Source organism: Telmatherina bonti (genome assembly GCF_933228915.1).
Source record: "Telmatherina bonti genome assembly, chromosome: 24".
NCBI lineage: Eukaryota > Metazoa > Chordata > Actinopteri > Atheriniformes > Telmatherinidae > Telmatherina > Telmatherina bonti.
The window spans coordinates 21,421,527-21,435,583 of NC_136633.1; the positions used below are offsets into that span (position 1 = coordinate 21,421,527).

A 14,057-nucleotide genomic window follows, 5' to 3' on the forward strand; every position below is an offset into this window, starting at 1 on the left:
GGACGGGGAGCTGTGGCCCCTCCATCAGCCCCTCACCCGCTCCTGCTCGCTCACGCTGCTCACATTTAAAGACAACGACCCGACACTCGTCAACCAGGTATGTCAAAGATCCAAATAACTCATCAGTATTTTTGGTGCTCCTGTCACTTAATAACCTCGTCCTCCGCAGGGGGAGTACGACTCTAAGATCGGCCTGTTTGTGTATATGTGTGTGAATGTGAATGTAGATGCGTTTATAAAGGCGAATACGTATGGGTGTATATGCATATGTTCATGCAAATGTCTGTTTTTTTTTCTTTCTTTCTATCTCTCTCTTTTCCTCTCTCTATATGAGGTGTTTTCTTTCTCTTTCCCTTTGTCTGTCCGTCTCTCTTCTATCTTCTCCAGTCTGGTCCAGCAGTAGAAACTCTGTATTACAATTACACAAAATAAATAAAGATATAAAATAAGAATCCAGAAAATCAAGGGGATTGTCATACCAGTAATGTTCCCCTTGGCAAAGTAAATTCACTTAGCAGAACTCAGCATCCAGACCGCCATTCTGCTGCTTAAATGTAAATAATTAAATAATAATAATAATTATATAATAATATGATATAATAATAATATAATATAATGATAATAATTAAATTACAAGACACAAAAAAAAAAAAGAAAAAAAGATCCAAATAACAAAAAAGAAAAAATAATAATTTTTCTGTTATTTATCACCTCATTTAGGAGAGTCAAGATAATATTTACCCGGTGAGTCTCTCTCCTCCTCAGGCCTACTGGCGTTCCTGTGCCGCCCTGCTTGGACAGGTCCTGGAGACGGCCTTTAAGGATGAATACACCGTGGAGCTGCTCGGCACTCCAGAAGTACCAGGTAGACGATGAGTGCGTTTCTTTTACCCCGACCAGCTATTAGACACCAAAATCCAAGAAATATCTAATAACTTTTTTTTATAAAATGTATCATTTCCTTACATTTTTGGCTGTTATTTATTTATTTATTTTTTATTTTATTTGCTGTTCAGACAAAACATACTTTCTGTTTTGAATCATTCGTGTTTCTTGTCTGGTTTTCTCTGCAGTCACTTCAGGGGCCTTCTGCTGCGATGTGGTCCTCGACCCTCAGCTCGACTCATGGACTCCCTCTGAGGTGAACCGTTAGGAAACCTGTAAACCACTTTTTACCAGACAGCGACCGTGTGTGTGTGCTTGTGTGTTAAATGTGTTGGAGTTTAGACTGCAGATCAACATGGCTTTCTTTCCAGGAGTCGCTGCGTTCTCTGACCAGAGGGGCCCTGCAGCTGATCCATCAGGACCTCCCATGGGAGCCTTTGGAAGTGATGCCACCTGTAGCTCTGGAGGTCTTCTCACACAGCAGGTAGGTTTGGATCTGATTTGGACCTTTTATCGCCATATGTCTTTAGATGCACCGAAGAAGAAGCTTTTTCTTCTCTGTGTCTAGTAAACTCTGATTGACTGCGAGTGTAGCTGCTAACCGTCTCTGTCTCTTCCAGGTGGAAACAGGAGGAAGTGGAACAGAGAGCATCACAAAGTCCTAAAGGCACCGTGACGCTCTACAGGTGAGAAGATATTCATTTCTGCATGTATTTTCAGTCTCATGTCAACATCTGGTTCGTCATTATACTATTATTGTTATGGATTTCTGGTTTTGTAGATGTGGTGATCATGTGCTGCTGAGTGGGGGCCCTCTGGTGGCCAGAACAGGCCTGTGCTCCCAGTATGAGGTGACAGCGCTACACAGTTTGGGTCGGGGATCCTGGGGACACCACAGAAGAGCTCAGGGCCTCTCTCTGCCTCTCCAGCTGCAGGTGGGGATGTTTGTGTGTGTTTTGCAGTATATCGATGAAACATGAAGACCTTTTAGTGCTTTCAGGGTGGAAAAGTTCTGGTTCTGGAGTTTCAGAACCTCAAACAACCGACCCTTGTTCACATCTGTTTAACTAGAGACTGAGTTGTTCATCTCCTTTTTAAGCTGCCGTTTCCCAGAATAAATGATAAATGCAGACAACTGAGCAAACGAGCATCGTATGTCAACTTCAGCTCGTATGAATCTCACCTATAGATGTATAAATCTGTTGCTAGGCAACATGACATCATAGCGATGCTCAAAAATAGGTTCAAGAACATGCACTGGTTCTGAATTTGGCCCTTTACATGGCCTGACTAATTCCTCTCTTCCATCAGTTTCAGCTTGTCTCAACTTAACTCGTCTCGACTGAAACTGAATTTCCCTTTGGAGATTAATAAAGTATTTTTCATTTCATTCATTTCATTTCAACTAGTCTCAGCTTGGACCTTTTTCTTTTCCATTTAAATGTAGTACCAGGTCTAAAATGGGCAGGGTTTGTGTAAAATCGCTGTGATGTCGGTGTTGTCATGACAACCTCTATAACAACACAGGACCTAGAGGAAATCTGCTGCTTGATCTGCGGCTCGCCGGTCGCTGACCATAAATCGTTTCCATTTGTTGGAACCGCTTCCAGTCTGATCTGTTCGATCCACTCCCACCATCGTGTTCCTTGAGCTACTGATAGTCACTTTTTAGCTTTTTCAGCTTCTCTCCACACTGCTGGAAACTCCGTTGCTAGCTGCAGCCATTGAGTCGGAAAGCTCTTGATAGATTTTTTCATTTCGTGTCATTTTAGTTCCCTCTGTATCGTTTCCTTAGCAACCAAGCAAAAAGAAATGTCTCCACCTCAGTGTTAGACCACTGAACAGACTTTTGTTGTGCCGTTGCTTGTCATGTGATGTAAACAACTTGCGAGTTGGAGTCGCTCTTCCAATGATGTCACTCCCTGACATCTGATTGGCCGTGCCCCTGACCAATAGCGGCATGCAGCCTGGCGACGTCACACACAACCCAACTCAGTTCGCTTAGATGGGTTGAGGAGTTACAAAAAAAGTATCGGTAAACGGGTACAAAAGCCGAGTGGAAAACCCTCCAAACCGAGCCGAGTTAAAAGTGGAGTATGTAAGATTTTCAATATTTTCAAAATAAATTAACTAAAAAAAATAACTACAATCATAATTAGATAGTTTTTTAAACATGTAGGTTCCAGTCTGTCCATATTTGATGTGTTATTAAATTACAAGTTTAATTAATGACAAAGACCCTTCTTAAATGTTTGCCTACCAGTAAAAAAAAATGTGCTTTATGTCATTTGTCATTAATTAAACTTGTAATTTAATAACACATCAAATATGGACAGACTGGAACCTACATGTTCAAAAAACTATCTAATTATGATTGTAGTTGTTTTATTAGTTTATTTATTTTGAAAATATTGAAAATCTTACATACTCCACCTTTAAGCTGGGACAAGCTGATACTGATGGAAAAGGGCCATAAGAGTGAAGATTAGGAGTCTGTCTTCTCTGCCCGTATTTTCCAGGTATTTTACTGGAATATTTATATCCAACCAATCATTTATTCCTCATCAGTTAATGTAGACTGACTTTCTAACAGGAGCTTTTTCTGTTTGTTTTCACTGGTAAGTTTGAGGATGAACGTGCTTTTAGTGCCCACATTTGGTCAATATTTTATTCATTTCTTTCCTCCTGGTTGTATTTGAACACATCCCTGCAGCGAAGTAAATACTGGTCCATCAACCCCTGGTCCAGTCCTTTTGATGTGAAGGTTTGCTGTGCATGCATTAGTGATGGAGAGGTTTGTGGACCAAACCGTGCAGGCAGCTTCATAGCTAAGCAGACCTGTGCAGAAACACAGTTAAGCAGGTGAAAATGACAGATTAAATATCATGCAGGGGGATATTTATTCATTGCAGGCGGCTCTTTTATTCTCATTATTGTGGACATGAGTTTCTTTTAACCGATGAGACGCCGACATTGCTTTTTATCGTGAAGTTTTGCGGGAAAACTTCCAAACCTCGTGTTTAACACAGCTGCAACCGAAAAATGTTGGATGATAATCTGGTTTAAATGCAGCATTTAGGTCCATTAAATGAATCAGGCCCCAGGTAGCAAAACAACCGACTACAGGTAGGTGGTTCAGTGGGATTTCACACACAAAAAGTATTAAAATGAAGTTCTGCTTGGCCTGTTTACTGTGTTGTTGTCTTTCCTTTTTATATTATAAATAAAATGACAAAACAACATAAATCACATGACATATAAGGATGAATACAGAAAAGTAATGGAGGGACAGAGTGTGTTTACAGTTACCAAAGTGTTAGCATGCAGGTCGGATCCAGATTTCAGCAGGAGAAATTAACGGGTTGGGTTTGGTTGTCGTGATGCATGTCGGTGGGTTTGGGGTGGTAAAACTGGACCCGTGCAGGATTCTGGTTCTTATGTTCCTAACTGTACTGTGGTGAAACACGCTGAACATCATTTTTCTGAATAAAAGCTGTTAGTTTTGCTTTTCCCACACAGTAATCTGCATCACTTCCTTCTTCTTGATGCTTTAATGGGATCTGCAGACGTCTCGTTCTAGTTGGTCACTGGACAGTCCGTTTGCAAGTGAACCAAGACCCCCCGGCTTTAAAGCGGACCAGAGTTCGCTCCTTTGGTCCTGCATCAGAGTGCAGCTGGTGAAACAAACATGCATGAAAACTGTCTGTTTGCTCCATTTAAAGCCAAGCAATCAGCCCCAGTGTGAACGTGTCTGTTCATCTTAAGTGATCCAGATCAGCTTTGTTCTCATCAGTCCTCTTGCAGTTCTGCACAGTAGCAACGATGTATAAAGCCTCCTATCATTTAATGCATCTATATCCCTGTTTCATATGTAGATCCATTTCTTTCACTGCAAAAACTCAGCCTTAAAAAAAAGATAAAAATATACAGAAATTAGGTAAATGTTGCTTAAAATAAGATAAATTATCTGCCAACAGAACAAGAAAATTTGGCTCGTCAAGATTTCCTAAAACAAGTAAAAAATACTCTTAAAGGTGGAGTATGTAAGATTTTCCATATTTTCAAAATAAATAAACTAATGAAATAACTACAATCATGATTAGATAGCTTTTTAAACATGTAGGTTCCAGTCTGTCCATATTTGATGCGTTATTAAATTACAAGTTTAATTAATGACAAATGACAAAAAGCACTTTTTTTTTACTGGTAGGCAAACATTTAAGAAGGGTCTTTGTCATTAATTAAACTTGTAATTTAATAACACATCAAATGTGGACAGACTGGAACCTACACGTTAAAAAAAATCTAATTATGATTGTAGTTATTTTTTTAGTTAATTTATTTTAAAATATTGAAAATCTTACATACTCCACCTTTAAAACAAGAGGAATTCTCTGGCAGAAAAACTAAGAATTATCTTACCTTAAAAAAAATAAGCATATGTGGACTCAATTTAAGATTTTTAATCTATCTTACATTTCAGTTTTTGCAGTGTTAAGCCTCTTGAGTCGTCTGCAGTTAACCCCTTAACAGGCGGCGGCCAGTCCGCGGGCCGTTTTACGCTATCAGGCTCGTAAAATATCTTAGACATTTCCTATTTGAGTAAAACTTCACAATGACACACCAGTAGGCGCTCCCCTTCTGATTGGCACCGTTTTTGACCAACAGGATTGATCCATGGTCCTTCCTTAGCCAATAATATCCACTGAGTGTCATCCTAAGTAGCCTGATAATCACACTTCCACACCTGGCCCACCAGCTCTGATCCCAGTTCTGACACCACTGTCGTATAAATATAACAACATTACAGATCTAACTATTTCAGCAAGTTTTATTTTGATTTGGTACATTTTACCTAAATACAACTGTAAATGTGTGGTTTTGAAACAAAGATCTCGCTTTTAGTGGAACAAAAAATGTCACATTTTAACATTAAAGGCATTTATTTCTTTTAAAACACGTCCGAAGCATGTCATCATACACATCTGCGCTAGCTTGACTAGTGTGGTATCGGTTGTAATACCAAGTACGAGTAACACGCGTGGTATTGAGACGATACTGATATTGGTATCTGTGGATCCCTAGTTGAAGTAGATAAAGGTGGAAAACTTGCAGGACTGCGGCCCTCAGGGTCCTGGGTTCCCCTCCACTGCTCTAGAGAGTCATCCCCATAGAATAATGCTGCCATCACCATGTTTGGGTCCAGGGATGGTGATTATCAGCGTCTGCTTTGCCGTTTTAATCTTTTATTCATCAGATCAGAGGAGTTTGCTTTTCCTGGTCTGATGCATTCTTTTGGAAAATGCTCAAGACCTTTTTATGGAGGAATGACGGCACATCCATAAAGGTCTGTTACTCTGTGCTCTATACAACGCAACTCTGGACCTCATTCATGGAGAATATCATCACAAAGAGTCAGGATATTTATGCAAATGAGATATTTTGAGTCATTTGCTGAAAAGTTGGGTGTTTTTTTTTTGTGCCTGAATGTCAGACTTTGTTTTCCTCTCTGCAGGCTCACCACACAGTCTGGAGGAAACTGAGACAGCGGGCACAAAAACCGGTAAGGACGACAAACATCTCAGCTTTGGACCTTAGATGACCATAGCATCAAAGCTGAAGCACACGGGGCGGCTTAAAGAGGGCTCTTAGTGTTTGTATTGGTTTGGAAAGGGCGCCGCAGGCTGGTCCAGACGGCTGCCCGCTTTACAGTCAGCCAGCTCCCCGGCTGCTATCACTTCAGATTTCACAAAGCAGCCAGAGGTTAGGATTTAACATGGCTATTTTTATTGCATTCATTATGAGGTTGGCAGAAACAGAAGATGCATCGTGGGCTGTAATCTCTTGGAAACAGCAGGTCCAATCCTCCTCATGAAGGACAAACTGCTGTTCGCTGAACATCAAAAGCACAGACACTAACACAAGATCCAAGCAGAAAGTATTTTTAAATCTCCAAGTTCGACTCCAGCACTAAAAGAGACGCTTCGATTCAAAACTAGGCTAAGAGTTAATTTTGGATGGAGCCATCTAGGCGAAGTATATTTCTTTCTGGCGTTCTCTGTGCATCGCTGATTACGTAATTGGAGGAGAAAAAAAGAGATATTCATTAATAGACTAACTTAAAATGGCAGCTGATGACATGGTTCGCTCCACGACCTACATTTTACTGAGTTTCACTCATTCGGGGAGTTAAAATTGCTCCTTATTGGAGGCAGAAATGTGGACACCACAGTTGGAGCAGCAGTGAAAACACAGATTTAGATCAGATGGTTCTGGAGTTTTTAGAAGCACAGGATGAAAACGTCGAGGATGTCTTCACATTTTTGTCTTTTTATCGTCTTAGAGGTCACCGTTACTCATCGTCTTCTCACCTGACTGCGTTGTGTGTGCTTATGTGTACGAAGAGCAGCGTTGTGCCTGTCCTTTCTGTCCCACGTGTTAACAGGGCGTCTCCACCACTAATCAGCGGAAGAGCAATAAATTGAAAGAGGCCTGGAAGTTCTTTGAAGGACGTCTATGCTGCAGTACAGGCAGGCGAATGTTGCCAAAACAAGTCATCTGTTGGACAGCTTTCATGTGAAACCACATGAGTCCTTCTGTTTAACCACATATTGCTGCAGACTACAGTAGTGACAACAATCTGAAAGCCAGATTGCATTTATTATGTCTGTTATTGCTCTTATTTCGCTACATGTGGACATTTTTAGGTTTTTATTTAGCTTAAATGGATAATGAAAGAATAATTTAGTCCCGTTGCTCCCAGTTTATAAATGGTATGAATGGTTTTTGTCATGCACTTGAATTGGCAGAAGTTGTAATGTAGCCATTTCCTGGTAAAACAGTCGACTGAATACAAGGACAGCTGGCCGCACCCCACAGAGAAGTCAGGCTTTAAACCAAATCCCAGTTTAAAACGATAAAATTTTGCAAATTAGCGACACCTGATCCAGGTTTTGCACCTGCAGAATCCACGGTTTTACAAAATCATTCATCTCCTATGCGACATCATTTCAACGTCATGTAAGGCAACAATCAGCTGTGAAATCGCGTCGTCTTTTCAAACCTCGCCGTTGGCTCGTCGCCTACAAATGACTGAAACTCTGACAGATTCCTGAAAAGTCCCAATAAAGATGGTTTTACCGAGTGAAGTCGATCCAGATATCCTTAAAGTTCAGATCTCGTATCACGTGTTGATGTAAATATCTGCAGAGATTATTAGATCTGTTAAAACTCAGCGGCTGCTAGACGTTGTTGTAGTAGAGATTCCTGAGCGTTTTGTAGCATTTTGTCTCATCTCTCAGGACTGCAGAATGTGGGGGGCCGATTAGGCTGGGTGTGTGCGGGCGGATTCACAACATGTTGGGTGCATGCTGTGTGGGGAGCAATTTGGAGGCATTTTGACGAGCATCAGGCCAAACTAGCTGCAAAAGCACAAAATAAGTCTTTAGCAGCAATAATACGTCTATAAAGGTACGATAGCAACGGTAGGTTCGGCTAGCTGCATGTCTCTGATGGACATGAAGTTCGTAGCAAAGTACTTCCATCATCACCTCCCAGGGGAAGTTTGTAAAAAAAAAAAAAAAAGAAAGAAAGAAAAACAAAGATTTTTGTCAAATTGTAAAGTCACTGAACCCACATATTATTCAATGTAATCATGTTAAAGGGGTGCTATGATGGTATTTCAAGTTTTCTGAGTTTTCTACAGTGTTACAGTGTTGAATCCTCATCAGACATGTGAACGGCACTGTTTTTTATCACCTAAACGCATATTTGAGTTTGAGTTTGAGTTCCAGCACGCGCTCTATTCGGTTTCCATGGCGATGAAAAATGCGTCGTTTTAGAGAGTTTTTTCTACTTAGAAATCCTTGTGACGTCCCGGGCGATAAGGTTCGGTGATTGGTTACCTTCTACTGGTTAACAAGGGCATGTACAAATACATCAGGCGGGTGGAAAACGTGGGATAAAGTTATTTCCAACGATGGCTGGTGAGTTTACCAAAGAGAGACGTCCTGCTGCATTCGTTGCTGTGGGTTGCTGTTTTCCACTTCGTTTTCAGGCTCTGATTCAGGTTCCAACATGTAGGGCTGTATGCTATGTGTTGACATGGTATTTTGTTTTTTTTTATTGAGTTTATATTAGCCTAATCATTCTGTTTATGAGACGTTACAATGACGGCGAAAGCAGTTGCGGTGCGTGCTCCCGATGTAGTGCAGTGGCGGGAGGCGGGGCTTAATGCGGAAGAGTCTCAATCCACTCGTTTTGCCCACAGGCTGATCTGACAGCCTACGGTCTGAAGTAAATAAAGCGATTTGTGACAATAACTCGATCAATTCCAGCCCTTCTGGGCTCAGAAATGAAAATAAATTAGCCTGAAATGCACATAATAGTTCCACTTTAAGATTAAATCGCAATATTAGTCAGAAAAATTGTGATTAGATCTGATTTTTTCTAAACCGTTGAGGCCTGCTGATCAGCAGTTAAGTTTTTCATCACTGAACAGATAATAATAATAATATGTGATAATTAAATGATAAATGCTCCACGAGCTGCTGAGAGTCTTCAGACAGAGGCTTCTTCAGCAATATACAGCAACAGCTCTAAACACCAGTACTGTTTAACTTCTATAGAGTCTTAATTCTTGTCTATTTATTTAGATTAATAATAACTCTTTTTTTTCTTGAAAAACTGAAGGTAAATCATTTGTTTTTATGGTTTAATAAGTTGAATTTAAATCTCAAATTGAGCTAAAAACTGATTTGGGCATTAAGGCTCTTTTTATGCAGTGAATGAAGCCTCTTTGTGTTATAAAGTCTTTATATCTGACATTACAGCTTTAATCCCATTAGATTAATTTGATTTTCTTGCTGAAAACTGTCCTCAGTTTCCTGCTTATATATATTACTAACTCCGGAAAGCAGCTTCTAGTCTTCATGTAGGACTGGATCTTATTGGAAGTTTAGGTTTAAACAAATGTCAGCTAATAAATATCCTAATCGTGTTTAGGACATTCGCTTTTCCTGGATTGATCCAGCTGAGAACCTGATTTAGTGGCACATAATTGATGCTTTGTATCATTTTAAAAGCATTAATAAGTCGAATGTTGATGCCTTTTGATGTCTTCAGGCCTCCAGTACAGCGGTGTCTAACGTTGGTCCTCGAGAGCCGCTGCCCTGCAGGTTTTCCACACGCAGCCCTGCTTCAACACAGCTGGCTTATGATAAATGGATCCAGCAGCATATGAAATTCTGGACAATGATTGATTCATTTGAGGCAGGTGTGTTGGAGCAGGGATACATGGGAAACTTGCTTGGCCCTCGAGGACCGAAGCTAGACACTCCTGCTCTGATAGATAAAACAACACAACCAGGCTGCAGTTTTTTTTCCTTTTTGGTTGAAATTTCTATGTTGAGTTGTTCTGTGGTTTATTTGGAGCTTAGTGTTGATGAAACCAAAATAGTAGAAATCTTTCAGCTCTTTGAGTCAATAATACTTTGGATGTTTATGGGATTCCTGTCCAGTAGGAGGACAAACTGAACATATTAATGCTGTTTCTTTAAAGAAATTATTAGTTAAGTTCATTTTTAATATGAGGTCTTTATTTGTCCCTTTAACAAAATGCCAAAGAAAAAATACATTTTTTTAGGGATATTTACCATTAATTACCATGTGATATGTCAATTTTTTATAGTATAATCTTCCTCTTTCTGGCGTCCATTAAGGAACAGAAGACAAAAATCAGATTGTGTTTAACAATTCAATTCAGCTTTATTTGTTCAGCGCCACTTCACAACAATGTTGTCACAGGGAACTTGACATACACATCATTTCAATCCAATTCATACATATACTATCATAGAAACCAACTGATTTCATCGAGTCATGACTTCCATCCAATCCCCCTCCTGAGCTGCACGCGGCGACAGTGGGAAGGAAAAAACTCCCCTTTAACAGGAAGAAACCCTCCGGCAGAACCCGGCTCAGGGAGGGCAGCCATTTGCCTCGACTGGTTGGGGTGGAGAGGACAGGAAAGGCAGATCAACATGTACAACTGCACTTATTCAGGAAGACCTGCGGAAAAAAGGAGAAATAAGTTAGAGACGGCAATATTGGCATATATTTATACATTTATACACATATATTTGCATATATTTGCACCATAAATTCATACCAGATGCCTTCAAAACTGTATCATTTATGTCACGCTGGGTTCTTACGGGTTATACCACCTTTTTTTCCTTTTTTTTTTTTTAAAATAAACCATTTTTAATTCTGCATCATTTTGATTCAAGAAATTTTTTTATAAACTTCCCATCATCTGCTTCATCTTAATGTGACTTGTTTTATTTAACTAAGTCATTATTCATCAACTTCCAACTTCAATAAACAATCATTAGAAAAACTAGTGTTTGATGCTCAATTAAGGTTCGTATTTATAAAATATTAATCACTCACTTATTATCCTCTTACTGTGGTCACAGCTTTCTCACCGTGTTGATGTGATGGAAGACAATCATAACTATGTAATAAGTGAATAAGTAGTCTGTTGAACTGTCTCAGAGACTCATGTGTTGTTTCTCTTAGTTTTTGCTCGGACCAGCTCACATCAGACCTTTCAAGGTTCTTAAATCTGCTATTAGTGTTGTGTTTTGACAGTCCTCACTGCCTGGATCTTAGATTGTTTACAGTAATGTCATTTTAGCAAACAGGGATTAATGACAAGTCCTTGTTTTCAGGTTAAAATACCAGAATAGCATCATGTTTGTTATATTTCTATTAAAACATGTTTTTGCTTCAAGTCAGACAGTGAAATGTTTGTTTTTGTCAAGTTTTTGTTTATTTGGCAGCTGATTTAAACCGTTTACAACCAGTCCCATGCAGCGTTATGTCCTCTCTCTCCTCCTTTGTACCATTGTAAGTATTTAAATAGTACTTACAGTAGTATAATATTCCTGTAATAAATTTAGTTTCCTCATATTTAGGATTTATGGTTAACTTTATGTCTCTTTTAGTAAAGAAAAAAATGATCAAATTAATCTTCTCTTGAAATAAAAATCTGTATTTTTTGTTGCTTTTTAGGATCTTATTTGTTATTAAAGAGGAGCATCTCAGCCGAACTTAAACATGTCAGGAGAATGAGCTCATTTGTTTAATATAAATGTAAAAGATTAACATAATGTTCACTTTTACGAGGCAGAACCAGGAACAGGTTTGTGAAGGCAGCCAGGCGTGGGCGGGCTTGTTTCGTGAGCCGGCTGCAGGCGGTGGGGAGGCATGTCCCCCGTCTGCCTCCAGCTGGTGCTCCAAACACCGCCGCCCACGCCGCAAAACACACTCCTGAACTGGGGAGCATCCTGGCAGTCCCAACTCCTCTCCGCTCACTTTGTGGGCAAATAAATAAAGCGAGGAAAATAAGCTTTGACAGCGTTGTAAATAAATTATACTCAGGTGTTTTTCTTTTTTCTTTTCCTTACACAGATAAACGTGCCAGCACCCGAAGAAGCAGCTCCACCCTCTCCTCCTGAGTCGGCTCAGCCTCCACCCGCCGCCGTTTGACCTTTCGCTCATCCTTGCACACTTTGCCGTGTACCCGACTGTATCGTTTACTCAGTAAATGTTCAAAATGTGTCAAATCTGTGAGGAAACTTTGTTATTTTTAAAAGTCCTGCTCGCCTGCTAAGGAGTGAAAATGGAGACAAATAGGAGTGTGTCAGCAGTTCGCCTAACAAAAGCTGTGTGTGTATCCAGGCCGAGGTGCAGCTGTCACGTCCGTCAGTCGTTAAACAGGTGCTTCTCCAGCGTGTCTGGCTAGCTGGAGGTTTGGAGTCATTTCGCTTGCTTTTCCAGGATTCCCAGCGCTCCGACACATTCGACACGCCAGCTGCGGTTTCCGACAAAAGTGCATCATCGCTGTCGGGAAGTGTTGCAATTATAGCTCTAAATTTTCTTCGATTGTCTGGATGGAAAGCTCTTCTCCGCCTCGTTGTGAGGTCAGAAAGGTCTCCTCAATAGAAAGCTGCAACAACAGTTTGTGTTTGGGTAAATTTAGCCGCCATTTGTGCATTTGCAGCAAGAAAACCGAGCCTTTCCCCCATTTTAATCCCCCTTTGTGTATTTTTGAGTAAATTTAACAAGCGATCTTTGGTATCCTGCTTGTTCTGAACGTCTTTCTCACGTTAAAGCTGCAAAATCCCCACAACAGGAGACAAATGAGGACCAAGCCAAGCCTGGGGGCCAGAAAGCTCCACCACTGTGCAGCTGTTGCACCCACTCAAGCATCCTAATACTACCACCCCCCACCCCCCCACCCACCCGAGACGCTGACAATGTGTGAGACACACCCAAGGACATATGCTGTGGACTCTTAGGACAGTCGCAGCACCTGCACCAGTGGAGATGTTTGAATCCGTGCCCTGAATTCCTCGCCGCTGTAATGCGAGAGAGATGTTTAGAAATGGCTGCTGCTAAATTATGATTAAATTTGAATAGCTACTAAAAAGGCTCTGGAATAATGCACTTGCATGGAAATGAATTTATAATGTCTTTCTGTTCCTTTTATAGTCCACTGAGTGCAGCAGGTTGATGGTGCATTGTTACTCTTATATCTTAATGTTTACCTGCTGTAATGTGCAGTTGGTCTTTATATTATTTCCTGCTTTCACCGCAGTGTTTTTTAACGTCGATCCGCTGCGTTAAGATGCCGTTATGAACCAACAGCACCTGGCGCTAGGAGCTTTAATGCAGGTTAAACCGGTCAACTTAAGGCTTTGTGAACACTTTGATCACAGATAACAGGAGTGTTAGGAGGTCAGATCACGTTTGGAAAACTTCTTTTTTTAAAAGATATTTAGTCAATTCTGTTTTTATTACGTTAATATCAGATATATTCAATGTGTATACATAATATACAGTTTATATTAAAGCACAAAAGTGAGAAAATTAGTTTAATTTCCTCCTTTTCTCAGTACTAATTGTATTACATAATTGGAAAGCATGATTAGTCACATATGAGGAATAAATGATGAGGAGTGGAACGTGCAACAACTAAATGTGGAAGCACCACCCAAAAACTGCTGAAGCAACGTGCAGCATTTGCCTGTTGGTATTCACACTTTTTGTGCCAAGTTTCCTTTGTTTTACTTGGAGAGATAAGATTTCATGGCCTTGGATGTCTG

At 40.3% G+C, this 14,057-nt stretch overlaps 1 protein-coding gene across 1 annotated transcript in view; it reads left to right on the forward strand.

Moving 5' to 3' along the window:
* The window catches only part of mrpl39 (mitochondrial ribosomal protein L39), a 17,089-nt gene extending 3,290 nt beyond the window's left edge, over nucleotides 1–13,799 (forward strand). The window contains exons 3-10 of the mRNA XM_079263637.1: nucleotides 1–97; nucleotides 766–865; nucleotides 1,074–1,141; nucleotides 1,257–1,369; nucleotides 1,506–1,571; nucleotides 1,667–1,820; nucleotides 6,401–6,448; nucleotides 12,361–13,799. The exon at nucleotides 1–97 is cut by the window's left edge and continues 43 nt beyond it. Of these exons, the coding sequence (XP_079119763.1) occupies nucleotides 1–97; nucleotides 766–865; nucleotides 1,074–1,141; nucleotides 1,257–1,369; nucleotides 1,506–1,571; nucleotides 1,667–1,820; nucleotides 6,401–6,448; nucleotides 12,361–12,438 (724 nt within the window). The 3' untranslated portion in view covers nucleotides 12,439–13,799. The remainder of the gene's footprint in view (nucleotides 98–765; nucleotides 866–1,073; nucleotides 1,142–1,256; nucleotides 1,370–1,505; nucleotides 1,572–1,666; nucleotides 1,821–6,400; nucleotides 6,449–12,360) is intronic.
* Nucleotides 13,800–14,057: the final 258 nt, after the last annotated feature.